Consider the following 17,818-nt stretch of genomic DNA (forward strand, 5'->3'; position numbering starts at 1 on the left):
GGCACCATGTGCAGTCCATGTTGTTTTGAGTCCCGAATAGAATCAGAACTGCATCTCTGATTTCGAAAAAAGCTACAGTAGCCTTTTTAATTATTAAAGACTACAAATCCATATCGTTTTCACCTTGAAACTGGTATATTTGGATAAGGATGCTTACGGTTAGACTCAGTGATATGACGATATTAACAGGAGATTGGAATTGGAGATTGGACTTCAGATCTTTCCACTTCAACCAAGCAAGACGTTTCACTTGTTCGTGGTTCTGTCAGCACTGATGCCTGCACGGCAGTGCAACGTGATAGCCATGTGACCAAAAGGCTGCAGAGTGAATTGTTACGCTTAATGCTAGTAGTCGCCTGCTGTTTCGTGGCTCATATTGCAGAGTCTACCTTTAATACCAAATGCACCCCCTAGCCCCTAGCCCCTAGCCCCTAGCCCCTACCCCTAGCCCCTACCCCTAGCCCCTAGCCCCTAGCCCTAGCCCCTAGCCCCTAGCCCCTACCCCTACCCCTAGCCCCTAGCCCCTAGCCCTAGCCCCTAGCCCCTAGCCCCTAACCCCTAGCCCCTACCCCTAGCCCCTACCCCTAGGCAGTAGATATGTGTAGATCTTATGTAGATAGGAGTAGAGGAGTAGTTAAGTATGAACAATATGGCAACATTTCATCCCAGTCCATCAGAGGGCAAGATTGAGCTGTTACCATAGCTTTTTTAAATGTATTTATCCAATACTCTCATATACTGGAGTGCATGGGTCATTTGGTATTCAGCATCTCTGAATCATTTTGCACAAGCGTTCATGAAATATATTGATATTGGGTAATGATACGCTACGCGCTCATCAATATTATAGTTGTATATTCATCTATTAACAGATATTCATGACTAGGTCACTCAATCTGTGCATCCTATTGGTAGATACAGTCAATACACTACCTCTGCATTAGAACATATTGGAGGGTTCATCAAGTGCTTATAAGTAAAATAGTTATCTTTCAGTCGACTTGGGGCGACCCCTCACTATGGGTCACACACTTTGTGTACCTGTTCGCTGAGAATCCTATTCAATCACACCGCACAGGCTGAGGACGCTTGCAGGCACACAGCCCCGCCTACTGCCCAGCCTATAAAGGCTTATGCCTGGCGCGTTCATGTATTGTTTCTTTCCACTCACTGACTGCCTGAGGCTTACTGGAGTGTGTTTTTGTAGCTTTCATTCGCTAGCTTTGACAAAGCCCATGCAGAAGATATTAGCGCCCTGTTTGCAGGAAGGTTGGCTAGTTTGGTGTTCGTAGTTCCTGGACTACTTGAGTCCTTACTAGTTCGACACAATTCCTAGCTGGTTACTGTGGTTACCTGGTTACTGTGTATAATGGCGTGAATGTGTCAGAGACTACCATCCTCTCCTTCTTACAGGACTGGATAAGTGCAAAACCTTCTCGACAGTGAAGGACTACCTGGCTGTCATCTTGGCATGCCATGTAGGTTTCGGTGGGACAACTCCTGGGTTATACTCCCTTGTTTCTCATTTTATGAAGGGAGCACGCTGTCTTCGTCTGATCACAAGACAGTTAGTCTTGCGTAGCCATACCTCCAGGTGACCTTGTTCTCACGCCCCCATTGGAGGTCTGGAGGATTTTAGATTAGTCGATCTGGCTTGGATTGAACTTGACAGAGAGATGGGAGAATGTGCTTGCAATTTAATTGGATGTTACAGTCCAAGAACCCTCCCCTGCATGCCTGTAGAATGGTTGCTTGTTGTTATGTGCGACTTTATATTTTCCGACTGGGTAGGACTATTTTGCAGAGTTGTTGCCTATGCTAGCTTCAAGAAATGGAAGAAAACCTGAAGGTAAGACAGAATTCTGTTTGATTGGCGCTCCACCCAAGCGGACCGATTTGAACCTCTATAGACTACTGACGTCAAGATGTTGTCTTACAAGACATTGCATTGTTGCTTGCCCTGGCCTTGGCTAGGCTTGTGAGTGAGTTGCTCACAAGCCAAGCTGCTGTACTATTCCCTTTCCATTCCCCGCTCTTCTCCTCTCTGGAACATATAAACACCCTCGGTCCAGTACGTGCTTTGCATGTTTACATGGCCAGGACGACGTCGTTCAGGGTCTGTGTCTTGGCAGTGTTGTGGGCCCAGTTCAAGGGTGTCTCTGTCTCAGAGATATGTGCTGTAGCCACCTGGGCTTCTCAACATACCTTTCATTGTTTACAGTGGCGCACACTGTCCTAAGTCCTAGTTTGGAGACTGTGTGTAGATGGAGTCATCTTTGTATCCGTAGAGGTTTTTCTAACGATTCCTAAAAGTTTTAACTCAACAACCAGAAGCATGGGAACATGTAAAAGTCTGAAGAAGAAAAACAAAAACCTACAGAAGGTGTTTGATCCAAGTAACGGATGTGTTGGAGAGGAAATTCAATGAGAGAGTCAATCAAAGTGTGACTGCAGGGCTGTGCAGCAAATCCTTGAGTGACAGAGCAGTTATGTTTCCTCAGATGGATTTTCTCTGCACGGGGACCAGGGAACAAGAGGGTGTGTATAGGCAACAGCATCTGTTATTTATTGATACAGACTGCCTCTACTCTCCACTGAGCCTGCAGGGGGGAATAGACACGCACTCTGGCAGAGATGGCTGCAATATGATTTCAAGTCAGTAATGCTTAGTCCTGTCTTCCTCTACCTGCAAACCTTCTCTGTCTTGAGAGCAGACGATCATTTTGAATTTGCAGGCTCCTTCGCTGCTGAATAACTAGACAGGAGTTATGCTTTTAAAAGCAGTTCAGTTGTGTACTCACTGTACAGTTGCTTGAGCTTCAGGTAAAACATTTTAAACAGCAATGGATGTATACCTTTTTTTTATTTTTTTTACAATGTTTCATAAAATCCATACCACATCCAAATCAATACTGAGTCACTTCTTGAAACATCCTTGATATTTTTTTCAGAGAGTTTGGGGTCAATATTCCCCCTTCCGCTACATTTTAAATTAGTAATATCTCGGTATGAACTCCTCCTAGATGTAATTTTTTTCTTGCTTTCCTTGTGTTACATCTGTAGCATACAAAGTGGATGTGCTCCCTCTTTGGGCCATGCAGGGTTAGGTTAATTTAGAATCAGGCCACAAGATGTCACCCTTCACAAAAGAAGAGGCCACAGTCATGATATACCAGGATAACTATTACAACAAAAGGGCTGGTGGCACACTCACTCTGTTTTAAATGTATTTTGATTCCCTAAATTGCAATAGTTGGAGAAAATATTTGAGGATCATTTTAAGGTATGTAGGTGTTTTTTGTCCTGACATTTGTTAAGGTTTTAATTGATGCTGTCACCAGAGAATTATCATACTGATCAAATCAAACTTATCAATAGCAATATCAATATAACAATGTTTTTTAAGTGCTTTGACCAATGCACAACACTTCCAGCACCTGTTTGATTTGTATCTTTTAATATAGATTTTCTCCTTTCTCCTTTTTTCCTTAATGAAGCATGGCACCAGTTTCTTGCTATCACAGTTGAAAACACCTTTAATTCTTTCGTCACGTCACCTCCCCTCTGTCTCTGTATAATTCTAAGGTGTGTCTAATTACTGCCAGGGATGTGTTGAGTGTCTGCCGTTCTCACTGGACCTTGAAGGAGCTTTCTCCTCCACACAGTCCAAACTCTGCTCCCGGGCCCCTGTAATGAGTCCTTTGGGGTATGACTGAGCTGTAACTGATTAGAGAAAGGATTCTGGCTCTCACTGACACTCAAAAACATTTGAGCCGCTCTTCAAGTGCAGACAGCAATGGCAATTTACACACCCAAACTACAACACTGTTGCATTTGAAATAATTCATTTTTTTCACATCAGGACAGTCGATTATGTGTTGGTAGTAAATGATGTGACGCAATAATTCTTAAATTATGTAAATTGCCTTAATGTTTGATGAAGAGAGAAATTGCAGTTCATCGTCTTTAGAAGATGGCTATTGAAATGTTGAGGGCATAGAAATGTGTTTTCAATAGCAGAGTAGCGGTTCCAATTTTATAGAGCAGAAAAGTCATTAAGTGCTGCCCCAGGGCAGTTGATATTCCTGAATAATTTCAGCACTCCCTTTGAGAAGATCTCATAACGGAATGAATGACTCATCAATAAATTGATTTGACAAACGTAAATGCAGTTTATAAGTGTTAGACTCGCCGTACACCACCCACTTGCCAGCTATGGAGTACAAATACTAAACAGATGATTTATGATTTCGACAATAGTCAAATAGTGTCTTGAGAAAACACAGAAATGGTATGTGAAATCTTTATGGTATTTCAAGCATTTGGGAAATTATGGGTAAACATTCAGAGGATTATTTATGAGATGTGTGTTGGCTTTTACATTGTTTTCTTCAGATTTACCATAAAATCCAGGCTAGTGGGAATAACAAAATCCACTGTTCAATATGCAGAGAGGATTCACCCAGTGAAAAGCTCAGTCCATCACACAGTACTTTATTGTTTTATGGTGCATCCTAGATATCTATCTATTGTGAGGCTGAGGCGAGTGTCATAAACTGAGCTTCCTGAAGAAGAACAAAGAAAAGATATGCCTAGAAATGTCACACAGAGCTCCTGGGAAATGCACAAAATGAGAAAGTGATTTACTGTACCATTGTGATTTGGCCATAACATTAAAAACCCAATAAAAATGACAGTCTGTCTCAGCCCAAGCCATCAGAGGAGAAATCCAACCGAATGATCTTGGGTGAGTTTCCCGATAACAATGGATCTTTGAGTTTCCCAAACCACCTCGTAACTCAGACATTTGTGAAGTTAAGAGAGGAAGATCAATGCATAATCATTAGGCCAGACGCACTGCTCTCAGATCAGCTTTCTCCACTGAAATTCTGACTAAAGTGTAAGAGGTTACTGCTGAAGAATGACACTGGACCAGTTCTTATAATAAACTTTCGCCTTTGTTTACATTGACGCACAAACTTTGACAGGCACGTGCAGAACAATCTCAAAGCTATTTCAATACATGCATTAATTTAGAAAATTCTGCTTTCACACAGAAAATTCTGCTTTCACACAGAAAATTCTGCTTTCACACACTTTTATATTATGAGCTATCATAATCACATTGACAAAGCGCTTTATCAAAAATATAGACTTCATGCTGAGCTGTAAAAAGAAGCTGCATCTTTTTTTATCTCAATAATGCCCCACAATATATCAATATATTCACTGATGTCCATGTTTATGTAAACATCTGTTACAAGTTAAGCGAGAGGGGGCAAAATTCACCTAACAGCTCTCGTAAAGAGGAAACCTGCTGAAATTGCAGAAGGCTTGTACAAATGGCTTCACTAAGTACTTAGCTACAAAGTTTTTTGGGGAAACTCACCCTTGACCATGTACAGTAATGACAAGAGCAGGTTGTGCTCTTGTGTAAAAGAGGAACAGAAATAGAGAGGAAAGTGGACAGCAAGCAGCAGCAGTAAGAGCACCCCAGGGAAAGTCCATATTGAAAAAGGGTAATAATCATTATCATGCAGAGCATACAGTATATGACCTCTGGTGTTAGGCCTAATGGAAGTTGTAAATTGTACTTTGTTTTGAGCTGCTGACTAGGGATGTTTGTGAGACCAAGGAGAGCTATGGACCTTTGAACCTGCCCCCAAAAGGCTAATATAGAGCAAATGGGCTTTAGCAATTAACTTACCAGTTAAATATGCCGGCATACTGACAGGTTTCCAAAGAAGTAGAGAGCAGGGAAAGTCAATGCAGTTAATCAATAAGGAGGGAAACAGTCAGCATTTACTCAACTGAGGTGGTATTGCAGAAGTAATTAAATTGTTTACTTTAAACGAAGCACTTGAAGGTTCTAAAAGGAAATAACAAGAAACACTCTTTTGGGCTCTCTTATTTCCCTGAATTTCTAATCATCCATAGACATAATTATTGCAATTGTGTGGTTCATGCATTGTTGACATTTTACAACATTGTAACAGTAGTCTGTGGGTTTAAAATGAGAGGTTTCTAAACATCAGCATTTTACTGTCACCATCCAACATTGTAACACGGTTGAGTTAAAAGTGTCTTAATGGTAACTGGAAGGTCTGAAAGGTGTCTTAATGGTAACATTTGGCGGTCATATTACAACACTATGACAATGTATAAAAAGAAATATACAATATATAAAAAATTAAAAATTTCCCTCACTTTCACATTTACTGGGGACTTTCAGCAGTGCTGTATGGATTTTGATTGACATACTTACATTATGCACATTATGTATACAGTATCCATTCATACCATGAACTCAACTCTCTCACCTTGAACCTATGACCTTCTGGAGAAGATTGACATATCCATAACATCACTGAGCTGTCTAAGAGTCTTTGCACAATAAAGTATCCTACAGGGCTCAATCTCTATTGATACATAAATAGCCAATCCACATAATTGAATCAGACTTAACCCTTTCAGTCTTTCTAACGACTGTTTGAAGTTTATGATTTTAGAGCACTGATGTGGAGAGAATTTACATTGCATTTAAAGGTGTGGGTGTTGCTGAGTATGACATCCTAAACTAGCTATGAGAGGTAAAACTGGCATTCCTCATACTATTATGAATGGGGCACCATCGATGAAATGTACAACATTAAAATAATATTCAAAAATACCGTAAAAGTTATTTTATTAGCCCTCGGCGTTTATTTTCTTTAACCACAGACCGGACCCGGCTCGTATTGGAGACGAGCTATTTTTGGAGACGGGCAGTTATTCTGTACCCCACCGCTGCTGCTCAAACCCATGATATGACATCATACTGGGAACAAATATCCACCAACATGATATCAACATTATAAGCCTATAATAAATCAGTCAAAACCAGATTAATCTTTGATAGAGATGGCCATTTATTATCGTTTCCATACAAGACTGCAGGTAAATGGTCTGCTACACTGTTGAATAAATATGTTTATTCGGTAAAGTCGCAACGGTCGCTCAGATCAAATGCGACGGTTTTATCACCTGCTAATATCAACACAGAATCCATCCCGTAAAGTTTAACAAATTATTTTGAGCCGGCGTTTATTAGCGGCAGGCGCTTATTTGCTTCAATGTCATTAGTGGCCCGGTTATTATTGGGCACAGGCGTTTAATGGAGACTTGGTGCTTATTGAAAGTTGTATATAGTAATGTTGTTGAAGGTAAGTACATTTATCAGGTAAATTTACTCAAAACCATTATGGAGGGAACAGAAGTTTAATACAGATCAGTACAGTTCAATACATGACAAATAATCATAGCCTTTCTTGCTTGCTTAATTGACACATTTATTTCGACAAATCTATAAAGATACAGAGGGCCCCCTATTTGATTCAGCAAATAGTGCTGAGCAGAGCAAAACATACCTTATATCACCTCAGGATGCTCTACAGCATAATTTTATTTTAGCTTGATTTTAACAATGAGAAAACTCTACTTAATCAATCAGAGAACAGCCAGAAGCAGTATTCAAAACTCCCACTGGATTATTTAGTATTGTGTCAACTACAAATATTAAAGTCAAGATGGCCGATTGTGGTCCTGTAGAAGAAACTTCGGTCTTCACTCAGGTTCAAAGTGTGATCAAGTAAAAACTTCTTTATTCGATCATATTGCAGTACGGAGAGACGAATCGATCAACTCAGAGAAACAGTCTGCAGAATGATGTGATTCTCTCTGCCAGTCTCCACTAAGACAGGACATTTTATAGCAGGACACAAACAAAATAAGAGATAAGGATGCAGCTGATCCAAGGACAGGTCTCATGAGTTCCAGTCTCTCCACATTCCAAGGGGGCGCACACTCAGACAGAGAGGCCCTCTTAGTTAGATCATTTCAGTGAACAAAGTACACAATTAATACTTGTGAGTTAAGTAATAATGAGGTAGTACATAATGATCAATAATAGCAGCATTAACATGGAAATAAAATACAAGTGATTAGATAATATATATATAACAAGAAGTGATTATATTCTTTAACTTACTTCCACAGCCTCAATTTTACCATTTTTTGCACATCCAAATTGGGGCCCATAGTGTCTCCCTTCACCACCAGGTCCGTTGAGGTGCATATTTTAATACGTTGCTCATGAATTGCACAACCTCTGTCTCCTTAGCTTCTGGCTGGCTTGTCATTTAGGGTTTAAATCCTACTTGGTGCACAATTTTCCTGTCCAAAATGAGCCCCTTCAATTTAACTCCAATGGCAGTCAAATGCTGACCTTTAGAAACCTTTCATTTTCAAATTGGCCTTTGGCGCAAGACCAACAAACTATGTTAATACATCAGTCTGTCTAAAATGCCCATGGAGTAAAGGACCTGAGAAATTCTTAGCCACCTGACTTGTCACATTATCAACATGCAATTCAAATCTTAACCTTAGCACACTTTACAGATTTTAACTTTTTACTTTAAATTTTATTATATGATTGGGATCCTCCTATGAACATTGTTAAAGAAAAGTTGATATGCATTCTGGTTAATATATTGTGAGCATTATGGGTCTGCAATTTGTGTATCAATACATGGTACATGGTATACATGTCATCCTCTTGGTGCTGGGGGAACGATTTACAAAAGAAAGAACAAGTCATAAAATGGCTTTATTCAATTGCATTATCACAGTGGATCATATTCACATTACTTCGCATGCAGTAGAGCTTCGTCAGACAGAGACAGCAGGTGATCAATCTTTCATTCTAATAATATAGTAATTACATGTTTTACATGTTTTCATTCTGTTGATTGATTGATTTATATTCAGCTTGATTATTGCAGGCGACAATGCATTTCAAATCTGGGCTTAAAGATTGAGGTGGAATTTTTCTTGTAGCAACAAGAATGGAGAGAAGGAAAGGACGATTAGAAAGCTTTGTGTGAGACAACGGCAGGCATTTTATGATCAGATAAGATGTGGCTGTTGTTAAGAATGCCATTGAAGTGTGATGAAGTAATTAAAATTGAGGATTTAGGCGATGCTTCAAGTCGCTTATGGTTTCATAAGCTTGCAAATATTTATTGTAAGCCATCAAACAATTCACTAATACTTTACTTCCCAAGGAAGAGATTGCATCATAAAGTATCTGTTTAATATTCAAGACTATGGATTGTTACAGCCTTTTGTTTAATGAGATTTGGGAGGCCATTGAAATGCATTGATTAAAGAATGGGTCTTGTCTGTTGTGAAAATCTTTTAGATTTAAATGGATGCTCTGACATTCCTGGAGACACTGTATAGCAACATTATACTCACAAGAATTAACAATAGATACTTGGTTAAAAGGGGATTAGGGAGGGAAAAGTGACATTTGTATTCAAGCATATATCCAAGCATAATTTTCTTGTAACCTTATAGTTGTTATCTAGGGTTTTCTGATAATATTCTGATAATCTAATTATCAGAATATCGTGTCTATTCTATTCATGAAAACCTGCCATGACATTGATAAGCCACTTACAAAAGTGGTGTACTGATTATGTCCTAAAATGACAAAAATAGAATACTCTTGGGACACATTTTCTCTCTGCCTTAATAGCTCGAAGTTCTAAAAGTATCTCTTTGTTCAAATGAACATAGTGGAGCATCTTTCCTGTCAGTTATTTGATCAGGTCCTCCCCAGGCCTCATTGCATTGTAACTGTATGTAAAACTGCCTTTTTATCCCCCAAAAAATAGTGTCTAAAGTGATCATTTCATTGAGAAACCTGAGGGCATGTTTTCAGTTCATGACTACAGGCGAGTGGTTGGTTCTCTTCGTTTATCAATAATACAGTTATATTGATCCCTGATCCCCAGTTTTTTTCCAACACTAAAAATTTTATTTTAGAGAAGAGCAGAGTGCGCCTTGGAATACTATGTTGCGGTATGACTCAATGAACATTGCAGTTATTTTGAAGTATTATTCATATTTTGGTGTGTGGGGTGGAAATCTCCTTCCCCCACCTTCCATCTGTACCATCACTTTAGGAAAATAATTTCACCGCTGGCTCCACCTCATTCCCCCATTCAACTGTACAGAGAGAGGGGGGGGGGGGTATAAAATAGCTCTATATTCCTGCTGCCTGCAAGTCCACAGACAAAAAGCATCTCTTCAAGCTGAGAAAGAGGGAGGAAGGGCTGTCTGGGCAGAAAGGGAAACTACTGGAAGCTGTGAGCATTGTCTCGATCTGCAGATTAAGGTGATGAGGAGCATCTGAGCAACGGGTATGTCTGTACAGATTTCCTAACTGATTGCATCTGGAACTAAAGCAGTCGATTATACCTGCAATTATCACAAACATTCATCTGTTGATGAGAGACTGTTGATGGTTACGCTTGTTGATTTCTGTTGATGGGAAGATTCAGACGGATTTTCTGGAAATTAAATCATGACGTGAATCAGTTTTACACCCCTAAAGAGTACAGTACGTTTCCTTTGTTGTGATTTTCACCTCAAAGATTTTTCAAGTCTGAGTATTGGATTTGCATTTGGATCACTTTTTTTCTGTTTTGCCTGGAATTGTGATACCGATTTAACCCAGCATGATATCAGAGGAAGCCACTGTATGTAAAATGAAAAAGCCCAAGCTTGACTAAAAGACTGCCTTTGGTGTGAGTCAGCTGCTTGGGGAGAAGTCATTATGGTTACTGCCTCGACATCAGCATCAGTCATGCCGGGGTCACCAAAACTGAAAGATGCCCTGGAGACCACTGGCCAGAGCACAGGGAGCAGGCTGAAACCAACATGGAGGGAGATCACTGTGGCTTTCATGAGAAAGACAAAGGTCCATGGGCTGAAGTTTGTCTTCTCCCCGGACAAGACAAAACCCCAACGGGTCCTCTGGCTTCTGGCCTTCTTCGTTTGTGTGGGTCTCCTAGGCACCTGGTCCTTGAACCGGATCCTCTATCTCATGTCCTACCCAGCCGTCACCAAGATCTACATGGTGTGGGCTCACAAGATGTCCTTCCCAGCGGTCACCTTCTGCAACCATAACCTCTTCCGTGTGTCCAGTCTGACCAAAGATGACCTCTACCACAGCGGTTACTGGATGGACCTGATGTACCACAACCACACAGTCATGGAGAGGAGCCTCGCTCTCCTGAGGGACAGCCACAAGCAGAACCTCCTCAATCTACTGGACTTTAATGATTACACCCCTGCCCCTCGTTACCATGTCAACACCACTGAGATGATGGGCAGGCTGGGTCACCAACTGGAGGACATGTTGCTAGAATGCAAGTTCCGTGGGGAAAACTGCACCTACAAGAACTTCACCACCGTATGTAGAGATAGAGAGAGAGAAGTGTTGTGTTTATGAGGTTTTATGATGTGCATTTGTTTCACAAGGTATTAATATTTCATGCAACAGCGTTTGAATGTTCCGCAGGATTGAAGGTATTCAAGTTTTCAGGCTACCAGTATATCATGTCATATGGGAATGATTTTGTCCTCCTTTTTAAACATACAGTAACAGTAACGTTTACTAAAATAACACAATAGTTTTGCAATTAATATAGTTAAATTAATTTATGCAGTAAAAATGCTGTGTATACTTTTTTTTTTTTACCAGAGATTATCCATCGATGTCAGTGCATGTTAGTTTGCATGCTAGATGTTGTTGTTTTTTTATATGTGGTGGTACAGTAAAACCAGCCCATTTACATTTACATTCACTTCACTTGAAAGACATTGCTTTTCGTTTCTGCTATTCGAAAGCACTCTTAGCAGTGACAATGTCAGGGAAGAAAAATTAGCGCTTGATAAATTATTGATAAATTATTATCAATAATTCAAACATTATAAACGAGTCCAAATTAAAGTTTCAGCATCTTAGATTAAACATCTGTATGTATTGACTCGGGGTAACTATGCCATATGCTTGTTACTCAGACAGGTGAATTAGCTTCTCCATTGAAATAAACCCCTTGTGTTAGTCTATATAGTCCTCTCACTCATTTCACCTAAAAGCTATTAGCACTCCTCAAACACATTGCTGTTAAATAATGGATGAAAAGAAAATGGATTTCATTGTTAGTCACATTCAAGTGCTAGGTAGACTTAGCAAATTTCTCAACAATATGTAGTTGCAAAAATATGAATAGACAACTCGGACTGACAGGCCCGGAGATTTTTATCGTGTCATTTCAAGTTTTATCGGATTATACAATCTAAATTAGGCCTTTTGTCTTTGGTGCCGCCATTTCACAGCTTGACAAAAACGATTTACCATGCAGATTGGTTCCTTGATTGTGAGGCATTCAAAAGACCTAGAGCCATTCACAATAAGACTTCCCAGGCATTATATTAAACTCACTGATTTTCTAAAGTCAAATGTAAAGCTTGAAATATCAGCCACCATTTTGGTGCTGACAGGGACCAGTCGCTCGAAGGGCCTCATTATGGGCAGCAGGAGAGAGGAACTGATGCCTTGTCATGTCCGTCTGAGCCCCATGCAAGTCTGTCTGAGTCTGGACATGGAACACTGACTCTGGTCTCTGGAGAGAAGCTTTGCTATGCTGTCGGAATCTACTCTATCATCCCTCTCACTAAAACTTGCATATTGAAAATGAAATCTATAGCCCATGGCAGTGGGCTATAGAGTCTTTTTTTTGTTTTGCTTTTTTATTTGTATTGCTTTTTTAATTGTTATTATTATTACATAGGATATGGATATATATATATATATATATATATATATATATATATATATATATATATATATTCAATGGGTTATTTATATGTAGCTATCGAGCCAAGCAGTCTATAGAAATAACAATTTATCCTGAAACAAACCGCTAGTCTCTCAACCATACCAGCTTCTGTCAATTAGTCGTGATTGAAGAGATCACTGACTCCCAGGGGCTGGAACATTGTTGATTCAGATTCAGTACTGATGTTTTGCCACAGAGTGGGCCAACGGTACTATTTTAAGGAATGTGAAGCACATTGTGGTAAAGCACATTGTGGTCCAGCCTTTATAACAGGCTCCTGTATGTCCTCAGGAGGGAATAGAGGAGATAATGAGACAAGTCAGTGTTGGTGTCAGACTGCAGCCTGACCACAGTAGTGCCATAATTACAGTACTGCTGTAAGTTGTGACTGCCGCAGTAAGGCTTGAAGGTTTAAAATGCTCAGAGACTCATCCGGGAGACTCATCAGAGGGTCCTGAGTAGTGTGTGTTGTGACAGCTGTTTCTGTGCCTAAGTATGTCCCTTGGGCATGTTATGTCTTTAGGAAATGAAGATGCACATGGGTTATTATTGTATGACACATGCTTGATATAGATAAAAAAAAGAAACTTCTGAGGACTGCATGACGAATCAATTCTACCCTGTGAAATGAAATCACTTACGCTGCAAAACCTACCCGAAATGTAAAGCCTTTATCGCTGTGATCTATTTTAACTCTCACTTGAAGTTGTAGCTCACCACCCATGTGTCAGTTATGTAAAACCAGATACTGCATTATGGGAAGCACCTACGGCTTATTTCTCTTCAGTTGGCAAAGATAATAGCAAAGTTGCCCGTCACAGAGAGAATTTATAAAAGTGAAAAATGTATGAAACATCAATATGTAATTTGCAAGAGATGTTGCCATACTGAAAAGAAGACAGTGCTACAGGATACTGAAAGACCAGTACAGTATAGATAAGGAGCTGTCTGTAATAGTAAAACCAGCTAGGTATTTGCTGCAGGCAAAAATCTAGTGCAGATCAATAGTTGAATACCATTGAGCTGCATTGGCACAAGCACATCCTTCCAAGGGGCGTAGGAGACAGGTACAAGACACTAGAATAAATTGTTCTGAGCAACCTGATAGTCGCAGTAGTACTGGGTAAGGTGTGGAAGGGGAGGAGCTATATTCCATTTGGATTAACTAGAACTTTTCATTTAATGGAAAATACATTTCTGAAGAAGTTTGCAAATGACTCCAGAGAAATACAGAATGTAACTGGATGGAGATTGGATTGAGTTTCCATTATTTCGTTGATTAGACTAGGATCCTGTTCTGCTTAGTCAGCAATCCCCCAACTGTTCAAATATGTTGATAGAGCAAGCATTACATTGGGGCTCTGTACTGTTTATTATGTATGCATCACAAGACACTTTTGAATAGCATTGACACACGTCTTCTTCTTCTTGCAGATATACACTCGCTATGGAAAGTGCTACACCTTCAACTCTGGATTGGACGGCAACCCTTTGTTAACCACGTTAAAGGGCGGCACAGGAAATGGGCTGGAGATCATGTTGGATATTCAACAGGATGAATACTTACCAGTTTGGGGAGAAACAGGTGAGTGCCCTCTGTATTTCCACACAGACCCTATAGCTTGCTTAACCCTTACCGGGTCACACTTTACAGTACATTATTTTCTAATGTACTAATACTTTGGTCTAATACGTATACCATAGTAACACTGTGATTATTGTATTAACAACTTTGTGTTGATAGGTTGTTATAAGCAATAAGATATTGCTTTTTATGGATTTGGAATGACAAAGTAAAGTTAGTTATGTTTTCTTGGTTATTGTGCAGGTGGAAGTACTATTCCTGTTTCCACTTGTATACAAAAACTGCTCAACTGTGTACAATAAATGTTTAACTTCCATTATGTAATTACAAAGCAATTGCCTTATGACCAAGAAAGAAAAGGCTTGTCCCTGTAGGAAAACCCATTGAAGAACCATTTTTCGTTCCATGTAGAACGTTTTCCAGAGAGGGTTCTACATGACAGCAAAAGCGGTTCTACAGTACATGGCATTAAAAACATATCCTTCAAAGGGTTCTCCTCCTGGGACAAGCCGAAGAATCCTCTTGGGTTCAAGGTAGAATCTTTCTTTGAGAGTGTATGTAACAACATTTGACTACAACATTTTTACTCTAAGTAATTGCATCTTTACTACACAGGTACAAAATACTCCTACCTGATCTTCTTTAACTTGTGATATCCAATCAAATGCAAAACACATTTTTCTAAGTTTAAGCAACCTAAGCAGGGCTGTACAACACAGTCTTTCACTTTTTGATGGGATGCAGACCCTCAAGCATTTCTTAGGCTTTGGGTAGACTTCATCATTCACTGTTATATTATGTGCATGAATATTCTGTTCTTTCTTTCTGCCTACAAAAATGTATTCCAGTAGATAACATGCTAAATACATACATATGTGTCAATATTACTGGTGTTTGATAAGAGAAAGTGTCATGCAATTTAATGTACAGTATTGTCTCCCCCAATTCAAATAAACTTGTATCCAGTCTTAGTGTTTTATCCAGCTATAGTCTTGTTAATTTAATTGCATTCCCAAATCTTACCCTATTCCTTCAAATGCAATAACATTTCTGTCCACAAGTTTTAACCAGCGTGCAGTAAACTTTGCATTACCTCACCAGCCAACTGACACAAATTCAAGGGGCACTGTATTTCTGCCTTTGGATACAATGCAACCACAGAAAATACAAACACATAATACATCATTACGAGTACAAACACATATGCATCATAACAAGTAACTCCTCCGGCTTAGAGAAAGAGGAGAAGCGGCAGTTTCTGTGGGCGAGCTGCTGTTACATTTCTCTGGCCTGCTGTATCCACAGACGAGACCTCCTACGAAGCAGGCATCAAGGTTCAGATCCACAGTCAGGACGAGCCGCCGTTCATTGACCAGCTGGGATTTGGTGTGGCCCCTGGTTTTCAAACTTTTGTGTCATGTCAGCAGCAACTGGTACCTAATGCTCAGTCTCTTGCACCAACACCTTCCCTCCCAACCTCGACCTCTCGCTTCCTGCTTTTTACTGTTTGTGTGTCACCTCCAAACCCTTCCTCCACTCCTGTCATTGCCTCCTTGTCTCAGAGCCTGGAGCAAAATCAGTTCTGTTGGTTTACATTATGCATGAAATACTCAACCTGAGTGTTAAACGTAGTCAGAAACATTCTTGATCATTTGGAATGTTTTGAATCAAGCTATAGGGGTAATAATGATGTAATACTATGGTAGCCAGTGTCTATTCAAAAGGGATACAAGGACCGAACGATCAACTGTACCAAGCATATATTATCTATAGCAGTGTTTACACTAATAATGTGGAGACAGAGCAACCTTAGGCTAAAAAATCTCTGACAGCTCAGAAGTTTGTTTTGCACATTTCGAGCTGGCAGTTCCCTTGGCCGGGGGGAAATTGTCATAATGTAGCTGTGAATGCTCTGAACTGTGTCCAGTCATGCATACAAACAATATGTAGAGAAATACCATGAAAAATACTTGGTTTGCTTCTCTTAAATGCACAGAACCATAGCAAGCCTTTGTCAAGACAGCAAAAAACATTGCTGTTTGGTAAACATTGCTGAGTGGTAAGAAAATAACTTACAACCAAGACAAAAAAATCATTAGTCTTAATGAACTACCGGCCCTGATTGAAGTGTCATCAAATTGGGCGTATTGAGTAGTATTCAGCCACAATTACCCTGCTTCTGAGCTTTGTTGGCTAAATAAATTCCACTCAGTGTAAATACAAATTACAAATGATGGAGTATATCTGGTACATTGAATCTAATGGTTTTCTGAGGGTTTACCTGGTGTGAATATATTTCAGATTTCACATGATCTCAAAATACTGATGAAAAAAGGCTTATCTTTCATGAAGTGTCATTTTTACACCAAATCAAACATCCTGTGAAGTCTGCTCTTTGTGGTCACAATGGCCATCCATTTCCCAGATCCATAGGTAATCTGTTTCACTGTCCTGTCAATGTACTAACCTTAATCATGGGATGGACTGGCACCACAACAATCAAACGGAGCCAAGTGACGTTCTAGCTGATATCAATGAAAATCCCAATTCAAATTTTGTCTAACAGTCTACTTAACATAATTGTAAGATATTTGTTATATTTTCTGCTTTCTTCATTTTGAAAAAATATTTCAAAGTACAATGGCGTTTTTCAGTTGAAACATACAATTCAATGAAGTTGGTAAAATGGATTTACAAATACCCGATCTCTTGACCGTATACTATGACACATGAACAGCCCTCTTAGCCGTGTCCTTTCCCTTGTAACCAGTGAAGGGGAGAGAAATAATTATCTTCAGTGTGCTTGCAGTAATGACTTCATTGACAGGGTGGCATAGGTCCATAATGCCTATATTGATCCAACTGAAATCATAATGCCTAGTGAAAGGGTGTCATTATATGACATACTAATTTGAAGGAAACAAAAGTACCACCCACTCCATAATAGAAAGTCTAATCAACTGTATTGAAATAACATGGCAAGTTCTGAAATCCCAATACAACTGGTAACAGTGACAAGATGGTGAAATATAACTGTTCAGAAAGAGTGATACTATTGTGAAGGACAACCATAAAGTAAAATAAAGCGTCACTGATGTTGCAGATGCTAATGTTTTATTCACCATTTGCAGTTTTTTTTAGCAGAGAATCAGGTGCACAATTCAGTGTAATCTGGATTGATATCTCTGCATTTAAGACTATCACTCCTTTTAATTCCTTTGAAGATGAGGAAATCATTAGGATTATGAATAAATATCAAAATGAAATTGTAATTACGATACAGAAGTACTTTCTTTTTCTTTTTTAATTACAATCTGACATTGCTATTCAACAAAGACTTTGATCTTGAAGATTCTTTTCAAATCTTTGACATGAGGTTATTGAAACCCTTCTCTCCATATTCAACAGACTAACATGGGGTTATGGAGGCAGTGCACTACAAACAGTACTGTATTTAAAATAGACAATTGGACACCACAATCCGAACAACACCAAAACAAAT

At 39.4% G+C, this 17,818-nt stretch overlaps 1 protein-coding gene across 1 annotated transcript in view; it reads left to right on the forward strand.

The window, feature by feature from the left end:
* asic1c (acid-sensing (proton-gated) ion channel 1c) overlaps positions 1-17,818 on the forward strand; it is a gene marked incomplete at both ends in the record, with an annotated part of 85,435 nt that overhangs the window by 56,224 nt on the left and 11,393 nt on the right. The window contains 2 exons of the mRNA XM_083689602.1: positions 14,166-14,316; positions 15,622-15,749. Of these exons, the coding sequence (XP_083545728.1) occupies positions 14,166-14,316; positions 15,622-15,749 (279 nt within the window). The remainder of the gene's footprint in view (positions 1-14,165; positions 14,317-15,621; positions 15,750-17,818) is intronic.

The sequence above is a fragment of the Argentina silus genome, assembly GCF_951799395.1.
Source record: "Argentina silus genome assembly, chromosome: 18".
Lineage (NCBI taxonomy): Eukaryota > Metazoa > Chordata > Actinopteri > Argentiniformes > Argentinidae > Argentina > Argentina silus.